This window comes from Microcaecilia unicolor, chromosome 1 (genome assembly GCF_901765095.1).
Source record: "Microcaecilia unicolor chromosome 1, aMicUni1.1, whole genome shotgun sequence".
Classification (NCBI taxonomy): Eukaryota; Metazoa; Chordata; class Amphibia; order Gymnophiona; family Siphonopidae; genus Microcaecilia; species Microcaecilia unicolor.
This window is the reverse complement of record NC_044031.1, coordinates 480,815,279-480,840,387: the sequence shown is the minus strand read 5'-3', so window position 1 is coordinate 480,840,387 and position 25,109 is coordinate 480,815,279. Positions and strand designations below refer to the sequence as shown.

The 25,109-nt window shown below is 45.9% G+C and overlaps 1 protein-coding gene across 2 annotated transcripts in view; it reads left to right on the top strand.

Annotated features, from left to right (window-relative positions):
- The first annotated feature begins 1,670 nt into the window (after positions 1-1,670).
- Positions 1,671-25,109, top strand: part of LOC115477217 (ras-related protein Rab-10-like) — a 133,176-nt gene continuing 109,737 nt past the window's right edge. Inside the window, exon 1 of one of the 2 annotated variants that reach the window (XM_030213948.1) lies at positions 1,671-2,257. In XM_030213948.1, the coding sequence (XP_030069808.1) occupies positions 2,128-2,257 (130 nt within the window). In that variant the 5' untranslated portion in view covers positions 1,671-2,127. The remainder of the gene's footprint in view (positions 2,258-25,109) is intronic. The other variant, XM_030213940.1, reaches the window with a different exon arrangement.

Genomic DNA, 25,109 nt, shown 5'->3' with positions numbered 1-25,109 from the left:
TTTGTGCAGATTTTTTTTTCTCCTGGTAAAGGGCCACTAAACAATGAGAATTAGGTGCTCAACATTCAAAGTTTCTATCCATCTATTTCTTTACTTATTTATGGCATTTTATCTCACATTAAACATGAATTAGATTGAAACCTGGGCACATTTAAAATCTTTTTTTTTTCCTGTGCCTACATGAAAAGAAAAAAAAAAGATGCTTTGTAGAATGCAGTGGTATATTATAAAAATACACTTGCCCTTATTATTATTACTATATTTCATAGAGAAAGTATTGATTAATGAGGGAAGGGTTTCCTTCCTGCAGAACTGTCCAGAGTCAGTCTAACTGTGCCAACATTGTCCAGTTCAGCACACTATTAACAGTCAAGTTCATACAAAGTTAATTATGTTCAGTGGACAATAAATCTGTTGGCTCAGGCTGCTTGCTATGTGAATATTCAATCACTGTTTCATTATTGTTACCGAGTATTACATATTAAGGGGATTTGTTTAAATTCATTTGTCCAGTTCTTCCAAGCACACGGTTTTGCTTTTTAAACACAAATGTTTAATATGATAGCACTGTGCATATTTGAATTAGTTTTTCTGTACAAGTTTTGTTTGATTTGTCTTTATTTGAAATTTTAAAAATGTTTAAAACACATCTTGTCAACAAGGGGCAGGGCTAGGTGGGACTGGCCCACACCGAACTGGTCTGCACAGGGCCCTGCAATTGCTAAGACCAGCCCTGATTGGTCTGACCCAGTATGGCTCTCTAATGTTCACAATAATGGAATTATCAGCACAAAGAATTACTGGAGGACAATAACAGCGAAAAAAAAAGACCTCGCACACACAGGTCTTCTGTGTAAAGACAAAACCCATGCTTAACCAATATCAAAAAGACCACCACCCCTATTTTTTTTTTTTTACCTATACAAGACTTGATTTAAAAATATAATCCTCGAGACAGTGCTGAATAATTATCATAGACTATGATTCATAGTATTTGCATCACTTGACCAGGACTTAGTAATACATAATAAATCAGGGCAATGGGTATCAAGTAGATCTCTTTAAATTTCGATTTTGTGCCTGACCGTGCAATAACAAGCAATAAACACAGGCTTGACACCTGGTATTTAATATACGTTTTTTGCCAGAATAGTTACGGGAATCAAATTTAGCGAAGGCTTTCTATGTGATTTAAAGTAGCCCAATAATGGGCCATATCTCCCTTTCCTGAAATCACAGGGATATCAACCATTATTTAAAACAGAAGCCTAAAGAAAAAGAAACACTAAAGGCATATAATAAATGTAAACTGCTTTGGCTATAAAAGGCGGAATATTAAATCCATGACCCTTAACCGAAGCTTCGGCCTCACCTCCCCGCCCTCCTGCGTACTGCTGGCACAGATCAGCACGTGTCGTGCCCGCCTCGGCCCATCCCATTGTTTACCCGGCACAAGAAGCAAATTTCAAGCTCCGGCTCACGTCCCTTCTTACGTAACAAGAGTAGAAGAATCAATCATAGCCTGGCGGGAGACCACACACGGTACACTGAGGTTAGTGAGTGCATCCATGGTTACTGTCCCTCCCAGTTCACGTTTATAGACAGGGAGGTGCTGTGCAGTAAAGTTCCTCTTAGTCTTAGGGCTCTAGATTTCTAAACTACTACTGAACGGCGGCGAGGCGGAGTTGAGCCATGAGGTGCCGCCCAGCTTTAACGCAATGGGACTGGAGCCTGAATTAATTAACTCTATGTAGTTAGGCATTGCCGGTATCTTAAACACGCGCGCGCGTTGGCTTTAACTCCCTCTCTCCCTTGCTGATCCTCGAGCCCAGGTGGTCTGCTCGCATCAAACAAGCGGAGGGGCTGGGCTGGGAGGAGCTCTGCAGAAACTTTCGCTTTCTTTTCAGCTGGACCCTGACAGGTTCTAGCGATGAGGGGCAGTTTGGACGAGACTTCATGTCCCGTCCAAAGTTAGTTGGCTTTAAGTCAGTGTTAAGGAAAGGAAAGGCGCTCCTCCACGTTTGAGGAGAAGAGGAGGATGTTATAATGTGATGTACAGAGGTAGAAGTCTCGGCTGTGTCAGTGCCGGTTCTAGTGCTTTTGCGGCCCCAGTCCTCGCTTGGAGTCATGGCACACAGCTATCCTCTAAAGTGCTTATTGGTGAAATTGGTAATGGCGGGAGATTCCTCGGTGGGGAAGACTTCTATCTTGAGGCGATACGTGGATGACCCTGACCCTTCTTTCATCGCTACCATTGGTGAGTGTCACTTATATCTAGGATTAGAGAATGACCGTTCTACTTACCTGACAGACATATCTTAAAAAAAAAAAACAATTTTGTTTGTTTTGAAATATCCCAATACTTACTACTACTATTACTTAGCATTTCTATAGCGCTGCTAGGGTTACGCAGCGCTGTACAAGTTTAAACATGAGGAAGGACAGTCCCTGCTCAAGAGAGCTTACAATCTAAAGGTAACAAACTATGTAGTGAGTGTAGTATCATGAGTGGGTAAGGTGGGTAGGCGCCAAAAGCAAGGGAGAAGAGATGTAAGTAAGGAATTGAAAATGGGCAGGGAGGGCGCATGGCGTATGGGCTCGGGAAGTCTGTTCCAGGCTTACTTAAAGGTAATAAGTAGAATATTATATTTTGTTTTATTTCTGACATTTGCCATCATTTGATCACTTCTGATCTGAAGAAGAAAATATATTTCTTCCATGACAAGCAGGCATACAATTCTCACAAGTGGGTAGACGCTGTCCCCGCGTCCCCCGGTTCAGTAGTACGCCATGGAAAAAATGTGAGCTTTTTGGAGCGTGAGCAGCATATCAGTGCACATGCATGAGTGCCTTCCTGCCCGCAGTGTGAACTCACCAGCTCAGTTTCACTTTTTCCACTTATTCGCTGCTTAACCCGCTCTTTTGTTCTGTTAAAAAAAAAAAAAAAATTTTCCCTTAGTTTCTTTTGTTCCCTTTTAGCCCGCATTTAATTTTCCTTTGTTTTCAACCCGGGCTGCTTTTAGGCCTACCCAGTCGGGCTGTTTTTCTTGTGCCTTTTACCCCTTTTTTTTCAGGCACCATCATGTCTTTTGACTTGGCTCCTGCGGTTTTTCCTTCTGTGTCCACAAGGACTCCCAGTGGCTTCAAGCGTTGTACTGGGTGCAACTGGACCAACTCAGGGAAGGACACCCATTCTTGATGTCTTCAGCGCCTGGGGCCTGACCATAGCCCGACCAACTGTGTTCTCTGTCTTCATTTGAAAAAGAGGACTCAGGTTTCCCGAGAGGCTCAATGCGCCAGGATTTTTGGAGCCCAGTCCCTCAACATAAGCGTTGGCATCGAGGTCGGAGGCGTCGAACCGACATCAGGAGACCAGGTAGGGATGGCTGCTTCGAGGCCCTGTGACACTGGGAGCAGCAAGGCATCGAGTGGGTCTCCACCTGTCTTGAGGCCTCCTGCTATGCAGGCCTCATGGGACCGCCCTTTGTCGGACTCGACCCCGAGACAATGGGAGGATTCGACGAAGTCCTCCTCGGCACCGATGTGCATAAACACCAACTCTCCTTCGATGCATGGTTCCGGGAGCTCTGGAGCGTCAAGGGATTCGGCACCTGAAAAGTGTCGACGCCGAGAGGACCGTTCCCCCTCTATTCAGGAGGTGCCGATGCACGTGTCTCCAAACAGCCGAGATCCTGCTCCTGCTCAGGTCCCAGCAATTCTGCAGCCTGTGCCTCAATCGATGCCTCAATTTTTCCTGATGGCGGCCCTTGATAAGCGCATCCAAGCCTTGCTCCCTGAGCTGCTAGATGGCCTAATGCAGTGATGTGCATTGGTATCAGGGGTGCTCGTGCCTGCCATACCTCCTGCTGCGGCCCCGCCTGGCCCTCAGCCTGCGGTGTGGTCTCTGACGCCTACGCCACTTGTGGCGCTAGTGTCGACAGCCAACCAGGCCAGCACCCCCTCAACGTCGGTGGAGGAAGCTTCGCCGGAGTCGAGGCGGGAGCCAGTTTCTCGACATTGCTCTTGAGGATGTGGGTCCTCGGCATCGAGGTGGGCCCAGTCTCGGACATCCCTTAGGGAACTGTTATCCAACATCGAGGAGGAGTGCTCATGGTGTCAGAAAAATATCCCAGGTAATTTTCCTCCGATGAGTCCTATGGGATTCTTTCTGAGCTGTCCCCACCACCTGAGAGGAGAATGTCTCCATCTGAGAGCCTCTCTTTCACCTCTTTTGTACAGGAAATGGCTGATGCCATTCCATTCCCATAGAAGTGGAGATTGAGCCCAGGGCCAAGATGCTTGCATTCCTGGACTACACCTCCCCTCCAAAGGAAGCACTGATGGCTCCTCTATGTGGTAGTCAAGGCAGTCCTCTTCAGGAACTGTGTGTCTCCTCTGTCTGTCCCTGTGGTCCCCCCAAAAAATTGATGCCCAGTATCAGATCCACAGGGAACCTGGTTTGGTGAGGTCTCAGTTACCCCACGACTCCAAGGTGGTGGATGCCGCTCTCAAAAATGCTAGGAGTGCTATGGAGGGGGACGAGAGGGAAAGCAAGATGGCGTCCGGAAGAGAACGCTAGCCAGACGGCTCGTCACCCGTTCTCCCTCAATCTTCAAAAATTATTACCTTGAGATGCCGAAGCGGAGGGGCAAGCAGTGGATGACTCCCTCCACAGCTGCTGTGGTTTCGGGACCGATGGACCGTTTTGCGATGCCTGTGAGAGGTACGGGGCAGGATTCCTCGCTGCAGGAGGGAGCGATGGGAGGTTCCTCGCTCCCTCAGCTTGAGGACGATATCTCCTTTAGCCCCGAACAGCGGAGCCCTCCGATGATGCCGGCAAGGGGTCTACAGCAGGGGCAGGAAGCACTCGGCGTCTCTGACCTGGAAATGCATCCAGTAGAGGGAACTGCAGCAGACCAAGAATTGCCAGCTTTGGAAGCCGGAGGAAGAAGAATCAATGAATTGCTGGCTGGGAATCAGGAGCAGTCATTGAAGAAAGATTTTACTGAGCTTGCTACATCTAGTAAGTCATTTTTGCCTTCTAAACCTGGGAATATAACTCTTGACTCGATTTGGGAAGCCTTGGTAGGGCTTGATAATTAAAAAGAATCAGAAGATATCTCAGATACTACAAGCAACTCAATTGCCTCTGGAAAAAAACTGAAACTTTAGAAAACAGAATGAGTAATACTGAGAAATCTTTATTGTCATATAATGAAGCATTAAAAACTTCTCAACAAATACAAACTAATTTGATAAAAGAGAATATTATATTGCATCAAAAGACTGAAAATTTGGAAAATCAACTAAGAGCTAAAACTCTTAGGTTGATTAATTTTCCAAAAACCTCATTAATGGCTCCACTAATAATGTTTAAGAAATATTTATCGGACATTTTAAAGATTCCTGAACAAGCATATCCTCCAATTTCAAAAATTTACTATCTACCTCCATATAAAATTGAGAAACAAAAAGATACAGTGGGCCAACAAGAACAAAGATCTGATGCTTCATTTGACATATTGAATTTAACGCAAGAATTTCAAAAAGAAGAAATGACGACTCTAGCAACATTGATTGTCTCTTTTGTGTTAGAACCCGACCGCGATTGGGTCCTTAAACAATTTTTCCGTCATAGAGATGAACTCTTTATGAATAATAAAATTAGAGTATTTCCAGATATTGCTAGAGCAACACAGAAGAGACGCCAAGCGTTTTTGAAGCTCCGTCCAAGGGTCCTACAGTTGGGAGGACTATTCTGGTTAAACTTTCCATGTAAATGCGTGATAAAAGTTAGCTCAGTTAAATATATTTTCCATGACGCAATTCAATTAAGTAATTTTCTTGATTCTAAGTTTGCAGCTAATCCTAGTCAGCAAATGCAGGCTCTGTCTACATCTACTCCGTAAATAGGATAGTAACAGGCATATCATGTTCTCTTCCTTTTTTTTCTATCTTATGTATTAATGAGAATAAGTTTTCCTGGAATTTTACCTTGTTTCTCCTCTCAAATGGTGGACTTGAAATGGACGAGATAGTCATTTCTTTAGAATTTGAATTTCCTATGAAAATGATGTATAATTTCTTCCATTTTTTCCATTACAAGTGTAATAATTTGTTAAAACTTATAAATAAAATAATAAAAAAAAGGAGTGCTATGGAGAAGCTAGAATCCTGGACTCTTTTGGGAGAAAGAGGTATCAGGCTCTATGCTCATCGCCTGTATCCAGTCATGCCAGCTGTTCACAAGCGTATACTTGTGGAACTCGGCGTAGCAGCTGTCAGACTTGGGCGATGCACTCCCTCCGGTGCAGGCCGAGCCATTTCGCCAGTTGGTCAAGCAGCAGACAGCGTTTTGCAAGTTCTTGGCCAGGGGCACTTACGACACTTTTGACATGGCATCCAGGAAATCTGCCCAAGGTGTAGCAATGCGCAGATTCTCATGGCTGAGGGTTTCTGACCTGGAACATTCTGTTCAGCAGAGGTTGGCGGATGCCCCTTGCTGGGGGGGATAATCTTTTTGGAGAGAAGGTGGAGGAGGTTGCTGACCAAATCAAGAAGCATACTGATGCTATGTCTTCTCTCTCCCACCTGACATCTTCTGCACCGGCCTCCTCATCCGGGAGGTATTTTGGTAGGTCGCGGAGTGCTCCTTATTCCTATTCTAGGCGTAGGTACACTGCTGCGGCTCGCCATCCTGCTCAGGCTCAGCCCCAGCTCACTTGTTCTCATCAACAGCGTACGCCCTAGGCCCTGGCTGCTCCCCAGCAAATGCAATGGGCGGGCTTTTGACTGGCTCCAGCAGAGCATAGCCACAGTCAAAGTGTCTGTACCAGACGAATTTCCGGTTGGGGAGAAGTTCAAAGTTTTTTCACCAAAGGTGACCTCTCATAACCTCTGACCAGTGGGTTCTTCAAATAGTTTGACTCAGACACACCCTCAATTTGCCTTCCACAACTCCAAATTGTCCACCTAGAGCTCATTCTTTCAGCTCTCAGCACAAGCAGGTACTTGCAGAGGAACTCTCCGTCCTTCTCAAGGCCCATGCGGTCAAACCTGTTCCACCAGGGAAAGAAAGGCAGGGATTCTGTTCCAGGTACTTCCTTGTGCAGAAAAAGACGGGGGGAATGCGTCCCATCCTAGACCTAAGGGCCCTGAACAAGTTCCTAGTCCGAGAAAAGTTCAAGGTGTTTTCCCTGGGCACCCTTCTTCCCATGATTCAAGAAACAATTGGCTATACTCTCTGGACTTGAAGGATGCCTGTACACACATCCCGATACTTCCAGCCCACCAGAAGTGTCTTCTATTTTGTTTAGGAACACATCACTTTCAGTACATAAGCACTGCCATACTGGGAAAAGACCAAGGGTCCATCAAGCCCAGCATCCTGTCTCCCAACAGCAGCCAATCCAGTCTTCAAGAACCTGGCAACCCCCCCCCCCCCCCCAAAAAAAAAAAAGATTAGCTGGTGAAGAGCACCGCCGAGGATGGTGCTCGGGAGTCCATGCGGATGACTATTCGGTTGCTGGAACTATTAGTTTTCGTGATCAACTAACTCCAAGTCCCATCTCCATTCTGTTCAACAATTGGAGTTCATAGAAACCCTGCTCAATACGAAGAATGTCCAAGCCTACTTCTGGAGACGCATGCGGACAATCTTCTTTCATTGGTGTCTGTTCTGGCATGTTGGGCCACATGTCTTCCACAGTGTACATTACACCTATGGCACGTCTACACATAAAATCTGCTCAATGGACCCTGGCTTCTCAGTGGTACCAAGCCATGGGAAGTCTAGAGCATGTCGTCCAAGTGTCCCTGGAGCTTATGAGCTCTCTTCAATAGTGAACAATTCGATCCAATTTGACCTTGAGACTTTGCTACGAATTCCTCAGCTGCAAAAAGTACTGACAACGGATGCATCTCTGCTGGGATGGGGAGCTCGTGTAGATGGGCTTCACACTCCAGGAGCTTGGTCTCCAGGAAACAAGTCTTCAGATCAATCTCCTGGAGCTCCGAGTGATCTGGAATGCTCTAAAGGCTTTCAGAGATTGGCTGTCCCATCAAAATTTCCTAATTCATAGAGACAATCGGGTTGTGATGTATTATACCAACAAGCAGAGGGGCACCGGATCTCGCCCTCTGTGTCAGGAAGCCGTCCCAATGTGGCATTGGGCTCACCACCACAGCATGTTTCTCTAAGCCACTTATCTGGCAGGCATAAACAACGACCTGGCCGACAGGCTGAGCAGGATAATGCAACCACACGAGTGGTCTCTAAATATGGGTGTAGCACGCAAGATCTTCCGAGCGTGGGGCACCCCTTTGGTGGATCTTTTTGCCACTCAACTCAACCACAGGGTCCCTCAGTTCTGTTCCAGGCTTCAGGCCCATGACAGACTAGCGTCAGATGCCTTCCTTCTTCACTGGGGGACAGGCCTTCTGTATGCGTATCCTCCGATACCTCTAGTGGGAAAGACTTTGTTGAAACTAAAGCAAGACCGCGGAATGATTCTGATCGCTCCCTACTGGCCACGACAGAATTGGTTCTCTCTTCTTCTGGAATTGTCCTCCGAAGAACCATGGAGATTGGAGTGTTTTCTGACACTCAGAACGAGGGGTCGCTTCTACATCCCAGCCTCCAATCTCTGGCTCTCACAGCCTGGATGTTGAAAGCCTAGAATTTGCTTCCTTGAGTCTTTCGGAGGGTATCTCCCGGATCTTGCTGGCTTCCAGGAAAGATTCCACTATGAGGTGTTATTCTTTTAAATGGAGGAGGTTTACCGTTTGGTGTAACAGCAAGGCCATAGATCTCCTTGTCCTACACAGACTCTGCTTGAATACCTTTTACACTTTTCAGAGTCTGGTCTCAAGACCAACTCCGTAAGGGTACACCTTAGTGCAATTAGTGCTTATCATCAGCGTGTAAAAGGTAAGCCTATCTCTGGACAACCTTTAGTTGTTCGCTTCATGAGAGGTTTGCTTTTGTCAAAGCCCCCTATCAAACGCTCCACCAGTGTCATGGGATCTCAATGTCGTCCTCACCCAGCTGACGAAAGCTCCTTTTGAGCCACTGAATTCCTGCCATCTGAAGTACTTGACCTGGAAGGTCTCTTTCTTGGTGGCTGTTACTTCAGCTCGTAGAGTCAGTGAGCTTCAGGCCCTGGTAGTGGATGCACCTTATACTAAGTTTCATCACAAAAGAGTAGTCCTCGGCATGCACCCTAAGTTTCTACCAAAGGTGGTGTCGGAGTTCCATCTGAAACAGTCAATTCTCTTGCCAATATTCTTTCCTTGACCTCATGCCCATCCTAGCGAAAGCAGCTTGCACTCCTTGGACCTCAAGTGAGCGTTGTCCTTTTACTTAGAACAGATTGTGAAGGACCTCGGTGACTCTAAGGGCCAGTGCCTCCCTGAGGACAGGTCCTAGCTTGTACGAGCGGCGGGACCTAGTCCTAAGTTTAGGAATACACGGCATTACCGTCCAGGTCACGGGGCCGAGCAAGGTCTTCTCAGAGGTCCAAGCCCTTTCGAGGTGACAGGTGGGACTTCCTTTCCGGTAACAGAAACCAGCCCGCAGCCAGGTCCGCCCAATGATGGGGCCCTGGTCCATATCCAGCTGGTTATTGGGGGCAGACTGTCCCTATTCCTGGTGGAGTGGACCAGGGTAACATCAGACGAAGGGGTCTTGGAGGTTATCAGTGGCGGCTACAAGTTAGAATTGGCTCGTCTGATAGTAGACTCTTTTCTGGAATCTCCTTGCAAATGTCCCGCCAAGGTGCTGGCCATTTGACACACCCTCCTCAACTTACAACGGCTGGGTGCTGTCCAGCCTGTACCTCCAGCAGAAAGAGGGTGCGGTCGATACTCCATTTATTTTGTGGTGCCAAAAAAGGGCAGTTCTTGGCGACCCGTCTTAGATCTCAAGTGAGTCAACAGGTCCTTACGGGTTCGGCTTTTCCGCATGGAAACCCTCCGATCGGTGACCACAGCGGTACAGCCAGGGGAGTTTTTGACCTCTCTCGATCTCAAAGAGGCCTATTTACACATTCCAATCTGGCCTCCCCACAGGTGCTTTCTTCGCTTTGCAGTGCTCGGGCATCATTTTCAATTCAAAGCGATGCCCTTCGGCCTAGCCACAGCGCCTTGGACCTTTTCCAAGGTCCTGGTAGTAATGGTGGCCTATCTCAGGAAGGAAGGGATTCAGGTCCATCCCTATCTAGACGAGTGGCTTGTGCGGGCGTCTTCTTTTGAAGAGAGTCGGCGGGCAACCGACAAAGTGATCGGGTTGCTTCAGTCGCTTGGTTGGGTGATCAACTTCCTGAAGTGCAGCCTAACACCTGCCCAAACGCTGGAATACTTGGGGGTGTGCTTCGATACCCGAACAGGGATAGTTTCTCTTCCTTCAGCTCGAGCACAGCGGTTACAGGTTCAGTTACGAACGTCGTTTCTACTCCGAACCTGCGGGCTTGGGACTATGTACAAGTTCTAGGTTCCATGGCCTCCACCTTGGAAGTGGTAAAGTGGGCCAGAGCTCACATGCGCCCCCTGCAGTGGCACCTTCTGAGCTGTTGGTCTCCTCTCTCGATGGATTACGAGGTTCGGGTGCCATGTTCGACCCGCCTGCACACAATCATGCACTGGCGGTTCATTCAAAAGAATCTGGTGTCGGGCATTCCTCTGGAAACCCCAGACTAGAAGATAGTGACCATGGATGTGTCACTGTCTGGCTTGGGGGCTCATTGCCTGCAACAGACTGCCCAGGGCGTTTGGACTTTGACGGAGGCGTCATGGTCCATCAACCGCTTGGAGTTACGGGCGATTCATCTGGCCCTTTGGGAGTTTCTGTCTCTTCTCCGCAGTTGCCCAGTTCGAGTTTTTTCGGACAATGCGACGGCGGTCGCATACGTAAATCATCAGGGGGGCACCAGAAGTGCACCCCTAGCAAGCCAACAGACTCACCTCTCTTTCTTGACAGCAGCTCATATAGCGGGGTCATAGAATGTGCAAGCGGACTTTCTCAGTCGCCAGCAGTTGGAACCGGGGGAGTGGACGCTCACCCCTCTGGCCTTCGATCAGATAACTGCCCGTTGGGGGATGCCAGAGATGGACTTAATGGCCACCGCATTCAATGCAAAGGTTCCCCGTTTCTTCAGCAGGGGAATAGAGCTGGGCTTAGAAGGCATCAATGCCCTTCTTCAACCTTGGACCAGGGGCCTGCTCTATGCCTTTCCCCCATGGCCAATGGTGGGCAGATTACTGACTCGCTTTGCCAGTCATCCCAGTCGAGTGATCCTAGTGGCCCCGGATTGGCCCAGACGACCCTGGTACGCAGATGTGATCAGGCTTCTGTTTGATCGTCCTTTTCTGCTACCGGTGGAGGACGGTCTCCTGCTGCAGGGGCCAGTCACGATGGAGGATCCCTCCCCCTTTGGTCTTATGGCCTGGCCCTTGAAAGGGCGAGGTTGAGAAGAAAAGGGTATCTGGATGCGGTTATCGCTATGATGCTGTAGGCTCGATAGCTTATGCTAGGGTGTGGCGTACCTTTGATTTGTGGTGTGCGAGTTCGGGATTGTCAGCACCTTCGGCTTCAGTATTGGTTATTCTCGCGTTTCTTCAGGAGGCTGTACAAAAATCACTGAGTTCTCTTGAGGTGCAGGTGGCAGCTCTGGCATGTTTTAGAGGCCAGCTTCAGGGGTCGTCCTTCGCCTCCCACCCGGATGTGGTTTGTTTCTTGAGGGGTGTAAATCATTTGCGTACTCCTCACGTGCCAGTTCTGCCATCCTGGAACCTTAATCTAGTTCTCAAAGCTCTTCAGCGTCCTCCTTTCGAACCCTTATCGGGGATTACAATTAAGGATCTCACCTTGAAGGCTCAGAGAATTTCAGAGTTGCAGGCCCTTTCTTGCAGAGACCCCTTCCTGCGTTTTATGGAGGCGGGGGTATCGATTAGGACAGTTCCTTCGTTTTTGCCCAAGGTGGTTTCTCGTTTCCACTTGGGGCAGTCCCTGCATTTGCCGGCATTCCGCCAGAAAGATTATCCTGAGCAATTCCAGGCTCTTCGCTGCCTTGACGTGTGATGGGCTCTTCTCAGGTATTTGGAGGTGACGAATGAATTTCGTCTTTCTGACCATCTCTTCGTCCTTTTTGGAGGCAGTAAGAAGGGTCATATGGCGTCCAAGGCCACCATAGCCCGTTGGTTGTGGGAGGCCCTCTCTTCGGCATACGTGGCATTGGGCAAGCAAGCCCCTTGGCAAGTTTGTGCTCATTCTACGCGAGCTCAGGCTTCCTCCTATACAGAGTTCCGTTTGGTTTCTCTGGAAGGTATCTGCAGGGCAGCTACATGGGCTTTGGTCCATACATTCACTCGTCATTATCAGGTGGATGTGGCAGCTCATCAAGATGCGGTGATTTTTGCTGGGTTGGGGATGTTCCACTCTACTTGAGGACTGCTTGAGTACATCCCACAAGTCTCTGGATTGATCTGTGGGACGCCATGGAAGGAAAAATTAATTCTTACCTGATCATTTTCTTTCCATTAGTCCCAACAGATCAATCCAGAGCCCCCCCCTCCCCCCCCCTGGGTTTACTGTCTGCGGTTTTGTTGTGGTTGGTTAGTTTTTTTTTCAGGTTCCGTTGTTCTGAATGCTCCTTTGTTTGATTAAAAAATAAAATAAATAAATATAGAAGTAGTGGAAGTATGTTGGGCAATTGGTCTGACAATGTCAGGAGAGTTTTCTATTGTTTCCATTCCACTGCTTTGGCATCGTTCATACTGAGGTTCAGCTGGCTGCACAGGTCCACATATAGGAAACCTCGGAGGTTCTCTTTCTCACCACCTGCTGGTAGAGGGACATAACCCACAAGTCTCTGGATTGATCTGTTGGGACTAATGGAAAGAATATTATCAAGTAAGAATTAATTTTTCCTTCTTGAATTCAAAACTGGTGACTGTTCAGATCCCATGGGGTCTAGGAATCTTTTATTTAATGGACCAGTACTGGACCTGTGTCATATTTGACAAGACCTAATTTATTACAATATAAATGTGACTAAGCTAACGATAACCTCATCTTGGAAATCTGAGGTGACTCCTTTTACACTTTTGTTCAATAAGCTTATCAAATGGAGCTCCTAACGGCAGAGCATAGAAAGATTTTGCTTAAGTGGGAGAACATTTTGGGTTTCGTTCTGTCCGAGTGTCCTCCAGAGCTGTGATATTGAATTTTTTTTAAAATTTTAGAAGTCTTTATTAAATATTGAGAAATTCAGCATATAGGAATATACACAGTACAGGTAGTTAGTTATTACCATTGTGATATTGAATTTTAAGAGTTTGAGTATTTTATAAAGAATATGTCCGATGACATTCAGCAGCTGTCTTTTTTTTTTTTTTTTTCTTTCTGTATTTCTTTTGAATCTTGGGGCGGGGGAGGGGAAGGTGAGGGAATAATATAAAAAGTTCCATAAATAAAGATGAGCCTTTGCTCTTGCTTGGTATTGTATGATTGGTACATTTATGGTGCATTGTTTGGGGATAATGTTTTCTGGTTTGGAGAAATGGGACACCTGTTTGTAGTTTTTAGAAGTATTCCACTGTTGGAAGTTTAGGTTTAGTTGTGTGACTTTGTATTTTGAATCTGATCTTTAGTAAAGACCTTTATAAAAGTAAACAATTTTAAAAAATGTTTTTAACACTAAAAAGATTAAGTGGGCTTCTTGGTTCTGTGTTTTGATTTGCTTTATATCTTGGTTAACTTTTATATATTATTTTTGTTTTTACCTGTCTTTTTTTTTTTTTTTCTAGATCATTGTGTACCTTTTTTATGCCTGTTTTTTGGCATTGGAGTACATATTGTATAAAAGGCTCGACACTCACTGACCCTTTAAAAATACTTGCCTAGTTTCACAGTATCTAACTTTGGATAGGCTGTATAGATAGTAATCTTATATTTTATGCTACGAAATCAGTAATTTAGTGGGCATGCTAAGCTTTATTGCATAGGCCAGAATTTAATGAAAATGTAGTACAAATAGTTTTGGTGGACAATATGTATATGATAGTAATATATGTGTCACATGAATGTGGTGGATTTTGAAAACTTGCACATATGAAAGTAGCTAATTAGGGAACCTTCTTCTGAAATTCAAAATTTGTCACAAGGGAATTGGTTTTGAATGTCAGAGAGGTAAGCACATTTCTTCCCTCAAATACTCCTCCAAGCCCCACGTCCAAAATAGAAGTTAACTGCCTCCCCCCAACAAAGCTATGCATTACTCTGGCAGTGAATGTTGACAGATACAGCTTCCAAGACATCAATGCTTTGCCATTCTAAATACAGAATATACATATACTGCCTTTAAACCTCTGTATGCTGCCGTGTGGGGGGTGGGGGGGGGGGGGGGGAAACAGTAACATAGAGGAAACAGGTAGGCCCTGGGACAGGGAGAGAACAAGAAAACAACTCTGACACGGATCTTTGCAAGCTTGTCTTTTTGAATATCCTGGTATAATTGTTTAATGTGTTTTGTAATCCCAGAGGTGATTTCAAGTCTGCTGGCATGATGTTCTATTTGTTTTGTCAAATGTACTCCTTTGCTGTCAGATTTTTAAAAAAATTATATTTATTAGGGCTGTACATTTAACATGTTTTAACGGAATTCTATAGCGTCCCACAGATCAATCCAGAGACGAGTGGGTTATGTCCCTTTACCAGCAGGTGTAGATACAGAGAACCTCAGAGGTTTACTATTTATGGACCTGTGCATCCATCATAACCTCAGTATTCTCTCTATCTCAGCAGGTGCATGGACATATCCTATGCTGCTCTCTGGATTGAGACTTGCTTCTAGTCTGTTCCCTTAGGATTAGTTGAGCTTGAGGTTCATGGCTATTCTTGGCCAGTATGGGGTACATCTGGTAGTGAAAGGTCCCTCCCCTGCCCCTCCCTTCTCTGCCTCCTAGCACTGATGGCTCTGATCCTATACTCCTGCCTCTTATTAAAAAAAAAAAAAAAAAAAAAAAAAAAAAAGGGAACTGGGATATTGCTTGCGCTGCTGTTGTTGTATTTGGGCAGATGCTCCTTGTTTTACTCACCTAAGGGTTCTAGCCAACATGGTCAGGTCCTGCTGCGCATGATCTTTGGTTTGTATTCTCTCCGGTTCCTTGGTGGGGCTGGGATGTATTATGGATCGGCCTAGGGAGTCAGTGTCTCGGTTTTTGGCGGGCTCAGGAGCTGTTTACTCTCCTGCAGCCACCATTTTGAAGGGGCTTGATTCAGGTGTTTAAACAAACAAACAAACAAAAAAACAGTGCTTCCTTAGCATATGCAGCAGATGAATCCAAGAACTGGTGGGTTGTGTTGATCTACCAGCAGGTGGAGATAGAGAATACAAAGCTGAAGGTAGTGATACCAGACAGCCAGCTCCTCCTTCACCTCAGTACATCTCTATCTCCAGCAGGTGGTGGATGGCGCTTCAGCAGCTCCTGGATTTGTCTGTTGGGGATACTCTTGGGTCCTGTGGGCCAGTTGAGTTTAGGGGTGTCTGGCTGGTGGTGCCAACTTTGGGGGCATACTCAGTCTTCTGGGTCCCTGCTTCATGCTTTTCCCCCGTGCCTCCTGGTCTTTAGAGTTCTTGCCTTCCTCACCAGTTTAAAAAAAAAAATAAAACAAAACCAGAGAGAGCTCCTTTGCCTTCATTCGGGGTTAAAAACAAACAAACAAAAAAACCCCAGAAGAAACAGAAGATTTCTGACAGGACTGGGCAGTACAGGGTTTCCCTGCCTTAGTGCTGTGCTTTGTCTGTGTGCCGGTTACGCAGCAGGCTGCTGCATCTGTGGGACTCTGCTTCTTTTCCGGAGACACCTGCTATTCGGTGAGTCCATGCCTTTCTCTTTTCGGTGCGGGGTACCGTGCTTTAATGTGGGCGACGCTGGCATTTGAATGCTGTTCCCGCTGCGGTAGCAGATGCTGTGCAGTGGGACTCTGTGTGGTGGCGTGTTTGAACGCTGGGGAGGGAAGTGCTGAAGATCTCCCTTCCCTGAGCAGCCTTTTACCACGCTAAAATGGAGGGAATGCGCACCTTTTTGCTGGTGTGGCCCTCTCTTTTCTCCTATCAACTCTGATCCTTTCCTGCCCTGCGACCTTGATGTGGGCAGGGGGGAGGGGCAGCTTCTCCTAAAGGACCTTGTGTTCCATTAGAGACTGCTGGTACAGGGGATTCCCCTTTATTTTCTCCAGCCTTTGGTTTCCTTTACCAAAATCACTGTTGAGTCAGAAATTGTTTGCATGTAGCTGGGACAGTAGCACAAATTCTTCTCAAACTACCCCCACTATGCACGGGGATCCAGGGGAAGAACAGAAGTACTTTAATCTGTTTCTACATCTTCTGAGCAGGATGTCCTCTGCTCTGGGACCCTTAATTTGAAACTTTCTTCTTAAAGAGAGCTTGGCCTCTGTAGCCCTTTTCGTGATTGGGGGAGTTTTTATGCCTATCTCGGACAGATGGGTTTTAGAGGGCTAAGTTTTCCAGAAGGAATCTGATGGTCCTGCGATGTGCCTTGTTTTTTGCGGGATGCACGTCAGCCACTGGGGACTTCTCTGGGGCAGGGTATTTCTGACCTCTCCCCCCCCCCCCCCCCCCCGAGCTCATTCTGTAGCTCTGTATGCCTATATGTTCCTTTTTAGTTCAGCCTTTGGAGTTTTCTGGCTTGTTCCCTGTCTCAGTCTCTTCTGATGGACCCTGTCCTGAAGAGGGGGTGTTTTGTCTCCAATTCAGCAGTAGGGTCCATTTCTCCCCTGTCTTCCTCTATTCGGAGGGAGTCATTTCAGGGCAGTCCCTTTCTGCACAAAGGCAGCAAGAATCACCTGAGCTGGAAAGCCATGTTTGCCTAAGTGGGTACATTGATAGCAACAGGCCTCACTGTCTGTGGTGAGTTTAGATTTTCTTATAGTTCCTGGTGTGGGAAACAGTGAACAGCATTGTATGTTGGGCCTCTGAAAGGGCCTATTTAATATTTTTATTTACAGTTTTTCTCTGAGGGCAGTTGATTGAACAGCTTGGAAGTTTCCCTCCTTCCTTTGTGAAACTCTCTTTATACTGGCAGTACAGGCATTGCCTATGAGCACACCACCCTGAGTGTGCCTCATCTCTGATCTTGGAAGCTCAGCAGGGTTGGGCCTGGCTGGTTTCCACTTGGATGGGAGACTGCCTGGGAATACCAGGTGCTGTATGTTTTCTGTTTTTTTTTTTTCTGCTTCTTTATAGGGAGTTTCTAGGTTTAGTACCTTTGGCTCCATGTTTCTGTGGGAAATGTTACATATTGTTATTTTCTGGGGCTAGTGCTCTGGTCTCCATGGTAACCATGGAACCTCAGTTCTGTCATAGGGGCATTTGCTCTAGGTGCAGCAGTAACTTCAGCAAAATTGTGCTTTTCTGGAAGATGGTTGCCTTTCAGCCTGAAGGTCACAGGTTTAAGGCTGGTTTGTGCATCCTTGGCTCCTTTTCTATGGGGCATATTTTACTTCCCTCTCTCATATTGCTTGCCTTGACAAGCAGTTCTTCCCATAGCTGGGACAGTTTACACTAGGCTACAGTGCCAAAGGTTAGCTGTGGTTGTTTCTCACAGCAGCCCTGCTTTTCTACTTTTGCTCTCTGACACTGATCAAACTATTGCATTCCAGCTCCAGCTTCCACTGTATCTGTGGCACCTCTAGCTAGCTATTTGTTGCATTGTCTCTAAGGCTTTTATTGCACTTTTTCTTTGTATTGGACAGCTAGCTATATTCAGAGGAGTTCAATTTAGCCTGCACTTCAATTTTCCCTGCACTTCTACCTTAGGAAGCGTTTCTTTTCTTTCCTCTTTGGCCCCCTCATCTGCAGTTTCTCTGTTTGGCCATTCTGAACCCTCATGTTCAGTTCCAGGCTTTGCCTGTCGGCATGGCTATGGCTCCATTCACCTTTTCCAAGGTTTGGGAGTTTTGCAGCATTCTCTGCAAGGACAACATTAGAGTGCATCTCGCTCTAGACGAGATCCGAGAGTTTATCTTCCCGAGTCTTCTTGGAATCCTTGAGCTGGGTGGTCACCCTTCAAATGAGCCACCTCGTCCCATTCCAGATAGCTTTGGTACAATTTTATTCTTCACTGGGGACTGGAGGATATAGGTTCAGACTTGGGTGCGCAGTCTGCTCAGGGCGCTGAGTACTCCGGCCGGCATAGCATTCATATCTTGGGCTCTGTGGCAGACACTTTGGAGGTAGTGCTGTGAGCAGTGCTCATAGATGACATCTACAGCTCTTGCTTCTCGATGGGTGGTCTCCTTTGTTCCAGGAGTGTCAGCAGTGTCTTCCGTGGCTGTTGTTGGTATGCCTGCACATGAACTGGTGGCTTCGCAATTCCTCCCTGTGGAAGGGATGCCTTTGCGCCTCCACAGTGGATGGTGATGGTCACGGATGGGAGTCTCTTGAACTGGAGAGCCCTTTGCCTCCTCCTTCCATCTCCGGGGTGGTGGATGGCACAGGGGATGGTGTAACTGATCTCCCGCCTGGATCTGCCTTTGGTGCTATTTGTTTTCTAGCCTTTCAGGACACATTGCAGGCCAGGCGGTGTTTGTGCTGTCTCCCCCACCTGGACCTGCTTTTGGTGCTGTTCATCTTCTAGCACTTCAGGAGACGTTGCGGGCTAGGCGGTGCTTGTGCCATCAGAGAAGATGAGGCGGTGGCTGCTTCCTCGACAGAGTGGGATTCGGAGTCAGACTGAGGCCATCAGGAGAGCATCACCCTGGTGAAGTAGGAAGCACTTCTGTAGCTTGGACCTGCCCACCAAGGGATATACTGTCCTCTCGCACCGAGGATATGTCTCCAAGTGCTGCCCGGTTAGGACAGCTGTTGTAGTTAGTGATTCGATCATTAGGCGTGTAGATAGCTGGGTGGCTGGTGGACGTCAGGATCGCCTGGTGACTTGCCTGCCTGGTGCGAAGGTGGCGGACCTCACGCGTTACCTAGATAGGATTTTAGATAGTGCTGGGGAGGAGCCGGCTGTCTTGGTACATGTGGGTACCAATGACATAGGAAAATGTGGGAGAGAGGTTCTGGAAGCAAAATTTAGGCTCTTAGGTAGAAAGCTGAAATCCAGATCCTCCAGGGTAGCATTTTCTGAAATGCTACCTGTGCCACGCGCAGGGCCCAAGAGACAGGCAGAGTTCCAGAGTCTCAATGCGTGGATGAGACGATGGTGCAGGGAGGAGGGTTTTAGATTTGTTAGGAACTGGGCAACATTCTGTGGAAGGTGGAGCCTATTCCGAAAGGATGGGCTCCACCTTAACCAGGGTGGGACCAGGCTGCTGGCATCGGCATTTAAAAAGGAGATAGAGCAGCTTTTAAACTAGAAACGGGGAAGGCCGACAGTTGCTCAAAAGTGCATGGTTTGGGATAAATCAAAAACACATAGTAAAAATTTTTCAGGTATATAAAAAGCAGGAAACCAGCAAAAGAATCAGTTGGGCCACTGGATGACCAGGGAGTAAAAGGGGCACTCAGGGAAGATAAAGAAATAGCAGAAAGATTAAATGAGTTCTTTGCCTCGGTCTTCACCGAGGAAGATTTGGTTGGGATACCGGTGCCGGACAGGGTATTCGAGGCTGACGAGTCGGAGTAACTTAATGAAATCTCTCTAAACCTGGAGGATGTAATGGGGCAGTTCTGCGAACTAAAGAATAGCAAATCTCCAGGGCCGGATGGCATTCATCCCAGGGTACTGATGGAACTAAAAAATGAGCTTGCGGAGCTACTGTTGTTGATATGTAATTTATACTTAAAATTGAGCGTGGTACCAGAAGATTGGAGGGTCACTAATGTAATGCCGATTTTTAAGAAAAGATCCAGGGGAGATCCAGGAAATTATTGACCGGTGAGTCTGACGTCAGTGCCGGGCAAAATGGTAGAGACTATCATTAAGAACAAAATAACAGAGCACATTCCTTAGCGTCCCTCCGGACCGGACCAGGATTGGACTCTTGGGTTGTGCTCGCCTACCAGCAGGTGGAGACTGAGAAAAACTTGTGACTCTGGAGAGCCAATAAGAGCCCTTGGTCATGTGACCCTAGCCTCAGTATTTTCTCAGTCTCCCAGTAGGTAGGAAGCGAGCCCTTTAGTCTCTCTCTTTCTCTTTTAGAGGTTAATAATGAGAACAACAATGCTACTACCTCTTCTTCTGTGCCTAGGAATTCTCTGTTAGACGCTGGTCAGGTAGGGATTTCTTTCCCTTTCTTTCTTTTACAGCCTCTGGGGGTGTTAAACTCGGGGTGCCCCCGGGCCCCTCCCCCCTTCCTCCACATCTCCCATACGTAGCTGGGAAGGGCTACCCTTTGTTTAGCAAGGTGTAGGCCTATGGGAGAGACAGCCACTCTGGAAAGTCCCACATTTTTAACCAGCAAGCTCAGTTGTTTAAAAAACAAAACAGACTGCTATTTTATTTCTCTTCAGCACTGTTCTTTTCTAGCTCCGCTGTATTGTTTGGCCATTTTTAATAGGCAGCCATTTGTTACTCTAAAGGAATTAAAAGAAAACGAAATTAAGACAAGAAGCTTTTTCCTTCTCCAGACTTTTGCTGGCAGTCAGGTCTTTCTTAGCTTTTAAAATATATATGTATAAATATGTGTGTGTGTGTATATATATATATATATATATATATATATATATATATATATATATATATATATATATATATATATTAATACTAGCGAATTATTCAGCGTCTGTGTCTTTAAAGGGGCGATTTTTCTCCTCACAATTATTTTCCTCCGTTTTCTTACATATTAAAAAAAAAGGCGTGAATCGCTTAGGCGCGGGCACGCTCTCGTCCGATCTGTCGACAAAGCTCATGTTGAGACGTGCTGTTTATCAGCGTCGGAGGAGAGGCTAAAGTTTTTGCTAGGTAACGGGGGGTACCTGTTCCTCTTCCTCTACCAGCGTCATTGATTTCCTGCTTCGTCGCCGTCGTCTCTGCCTTAGTGTCCTCCATGTTTTTCTTCTTCAATCCTCGTTCTTTTTTACTTTTGGCGCGATAGGACGCCATTTTTGAATGCAGCGGCAGTTTCATTTCCGCGGAAGCGTTGCTTTTATTATGCTTTAGTTTCGAGACTGTAGAAGAACGGAGATATTGTTTCTGGCATAGTCTGGAGATTTGCAGCAGAGAGGTGTTTCCCTCGGGGTCTTTTTCTTATAAAGACTTTCAGCTTCAGTTCCTATTGTTCTCTCTATGTAAGGTATTCGGTGCTGCGTGTGTCTGGTTCCGCTATTCATATGTTAAAAATAATATTTTGATTGTCCCTTATGCTTTTATTCTTAGGTGGCCCCTATAGGGGATGACTGTATGTTTTGGTTTACTACTACTTACGCAGCGCTGTACAAATGAACATGAGAGACAGTCCCTGCTCGACAGAGCTTGCAATCTAAATTGGACAGATGAAACAGACTGCATTTGGACAGTCTGTTTGCCTTTTGGCGGTACGTAGCTAGTGCACGGGGAGGATTTCCTTCTTAGTATGTTTGCTTTTTCTCATCTCAGGTATCCTAAATTTTTCCTTAGGCATGGTGGCAGTCAGGCATTCATTTAGCTGCACTTTCTATAAAAAAAAACAAACAAACAAACAGCTGCAGTGTGGTGCAATTGTTTTTTCAGAGCTATTTCTGTACGAAAGCGGTAAATCCAGGCCAAGGGTGTCTGGTAAGCTTCCTAAATGTTCAAACATTCTATAGAAAACAAATCCATTTATACATTTGGTTGAGTTCAGTTTCCCGCGAATTGGCGTCAAGTGCTCTGGGATATTTATTTATTTATTTGTTGCAGTTGTATCCCATGTTCCATTACATCATGCATGATGAAAATATATAGGAGATTATACATTTAGTATTGCATAAGGACCTTGGGAGTTAAGTGGCAAAGAAAATATACTTTTAGTGTGGCATAGGATCTTGGATGTTTCTTCTGATATTATATGAGTTTCAAGGGTATATTGTGTAACTGCAGCGGCTGGCAGTTTACCAGGACCTTCAGTCAAGTCTGCAATAAATATAGCATTGACAGATTGTACACATTCTGGTTTTTTGTCTGGTATGCCCTTTCATAGCATCTACTATCTTTTTCTCTTTCTTACAGACCTTATGTTCTTGTCTCAAGCTTTCTTGGAGTCAGATACAGTCTCATACTTTCTTACAGTCAGATACAGTCTTGTATTCTCCGCCTTCACCAGAAAGGCTATGGCACAAATTCACCACCTTTTTTCCGTTTATAATATTTTTCCTTTCTTTTTTTCTTTTCGTGCTCTGCTCTCTCACTCCAGAGCTTCTTTTCATTTGGAAGGGGATTTTGTTTTCACTTCCTGGGCATTTTTGCCATCACTACGTTGGGCCCAATACAGATTGTAATTACCACATTCATCTCTATTGGGTGTGGGTCCGTATATCTCACTACGGCAGGAGAAAAGACCATGCGGATGATCAGTTTTAGTGCCCTACTCTTTCGCAGTGGCGCTCATGAAACAAGGGCTCCTCGTTTCATCCTTTCCTGGACGACCGGTTCATGACAGAACGTCTTATTGGCAGAGTTGTCATGTCACGCACAGGGGGGTGCATTTTTCTGCTGACTCTAGGTTGGGTGGTGAATGTTGCCAGGTTTATCATTTCTTCTCTCCTTTGATTTCTCATGTGATCTCATTAGATTTCATTACATATCTCTACTTTTCTCTCTTTGTTTAGTCAAGCTGGAGCAGAGTATTCTGTCTTCTCTACATGCATCCCACTGTCTGTTTCTAGCGCCCAAGAAGGAATTTTTCTTCATTATATTTCGAGTCTCAGTAGTCTCCTTTGGCAGCTTTTCACTTCTTCAATGTCATGGACATGGGAATATTTGTCTAACTCTGGGAGAGTGTTTTTTCTTTCCCTACTGGATAGCGAGGTGGTGAGAGTCTGACGGACAATGCCTTAACAGTAGCTTAGGTCATTTGTCAAAGTACAATGAAGAATCTACTCTTCACATGGCATGTGGTTGGATTTAAACAAAAACAAAAACGCATTGTGTGTTTATTTTTTCTCTTGGATTTCACTCTACTTTCAGGGGAAGAGACTTGCATCTTCTGGGCTTTGTCAGTGGATAGTACCTTAATGGGATGTCCCTCTTCTACAACCTTTTGTTTTCGCTTTGACCCCACGTATGCTTCGCTTAGTCTCTTGCTGCAAAGACAACGGCAGGAGTACATGTCCTCTGGCAGCAGGGATCTTACGGTCTTCTTCTTCTCTATCTTTTTCCTCGATATTTTCTCTTGGGTTATGACTTTCTTTACATCTCTCTGATATTCTCTCACCTCTCATATATTCTCTCCTATCTGGTTATTTTTCTCGGATGGAATCCCTCAGTTGCCTATGTAGTCTTTAGAGTGCAGCACTCTAGTCTGCTGGTTGAGATTGAGCATCCTCTCTGTAGGTATGTCTCGAGAATATAGACAGTGGACAATTTTTCTACATAGGTACATGTATATTACCACACTCGGAAAAGGTCAAATGTCCCATCGAGCCCAAAGGACACCTGCCTAGATTCCTAAACGGACAATCTTTTATACATGTTATTCCTAGAACTGTGTAGTGGCTTATGGAATTCAATATGATAAAATGTATTAATGAGGGTATTAACAAGTGTCTACATTTCATTTCATTTATTCACGTTTCCTCTAATTGGTGTTTGCGGCAAGAATTTCAGGTGATCTGCTTGCAGAGGCAGCAGCTACAGATGATTGTTCTATCTCATTTCAGTTGCGCTCTGAGATATGTTTTCTCCATATTCTGTAACTGCAGCGGCTGGCACTTTATTTGCACCTTTAGTCAGCTTGGCGGAAGGGATTTAGATGCTTTCTTCTCCTGCATAGCATTTTCGGCTATGATAATTTATTTAATTGTACTCTTCACCTTTTTAGTTTCAGGTGATCAGGTACTTTCTCTGTCAGTTTTTTCTTTCTTCCAATCTGCTGTTCGGTCAGCTAGGATATCTGTAGGAGTGGTAGTTCAGTATTCCTGTTGCCATTTTTCTCAGCTGAGGTGGATTCTTGGCAGATTTTTTGTTTCGAGGCGGCTCTGCCTTTTGCTTTGCAATCTTTCTTTCAGCAGTTTTTCTCTTTCTAGAGTCTCCCTGTCCTTCGCGCTGCACAGCTAGTGCGGTAGGTAGGGGACAATAGTCATCGTCACTTGGACTTGTAGGTTTTTTTGTTTTGTAGTCATCCTATTTGGTTTGTTGGCGGCTCTTGGATCTTCAAGCTTTTGGCTTTGTATTCACCCTAGTCTGTTTTCAGGTACTCTTCCGCTTTCTCAAGGTCAGTCCCTCCCGTAAGATTACTGCTTTGGTACTTCCCAAGAGTCCAATCCTGGTCCGGTCCGGAGGGACGCTAAGGAAGGAGAAATTAGACCTTACCTGCTAATTTGCTTTCCTTTAGTCCCTCCGGACCGGACCAGGCCCCTCCCATGTTTTGTCATTTTTTCAGTGGAATAGTAAAATAAATAAATAGATAATTAAAAAAAAAAGAAAAAACAACAACAATAACAAGCTTGTATATTTAGCATTTTCAGTGACACATGCCACATCTCTACTTGGAGTTGTGGGTGGGTTCTGTTGCTGCTATATATGTGTACATATGTATGTATGTATGTATGTATCTATACAACTTTAAGGGGACCTTACCGCTTCTCTGGTGGGAGTTGCTGGTGACCTATACTTCAAGTGAGCCATACCACTTCTCTGGTGAGAGTTGCTGGTGAGCTATTATACAAGTGGGCCATACCACTTCTCTGGTGAGAGTTGCTGGTGACCTATACTTCAAGTGAGCCAAGTGAGTCATACCTCTTCTCTGGTGGGAGCTGCGGGTGAAGTATGATACAAGTGGCCCATACCACTTCTCTGGGGACAGTTGCTGGTGACCTATACTACAAGTGGGCTATACCTCTTCTCTAGTGCTGGTGAGCTAGAATATGAGTGAGTCATACCACTTCTCTGGTGAGAGTTGCTGGTGAGCTATAATACAAGTGGCCCATACCACTTCTCTGGTGAGAGTTGCTGGTGAGCTATAA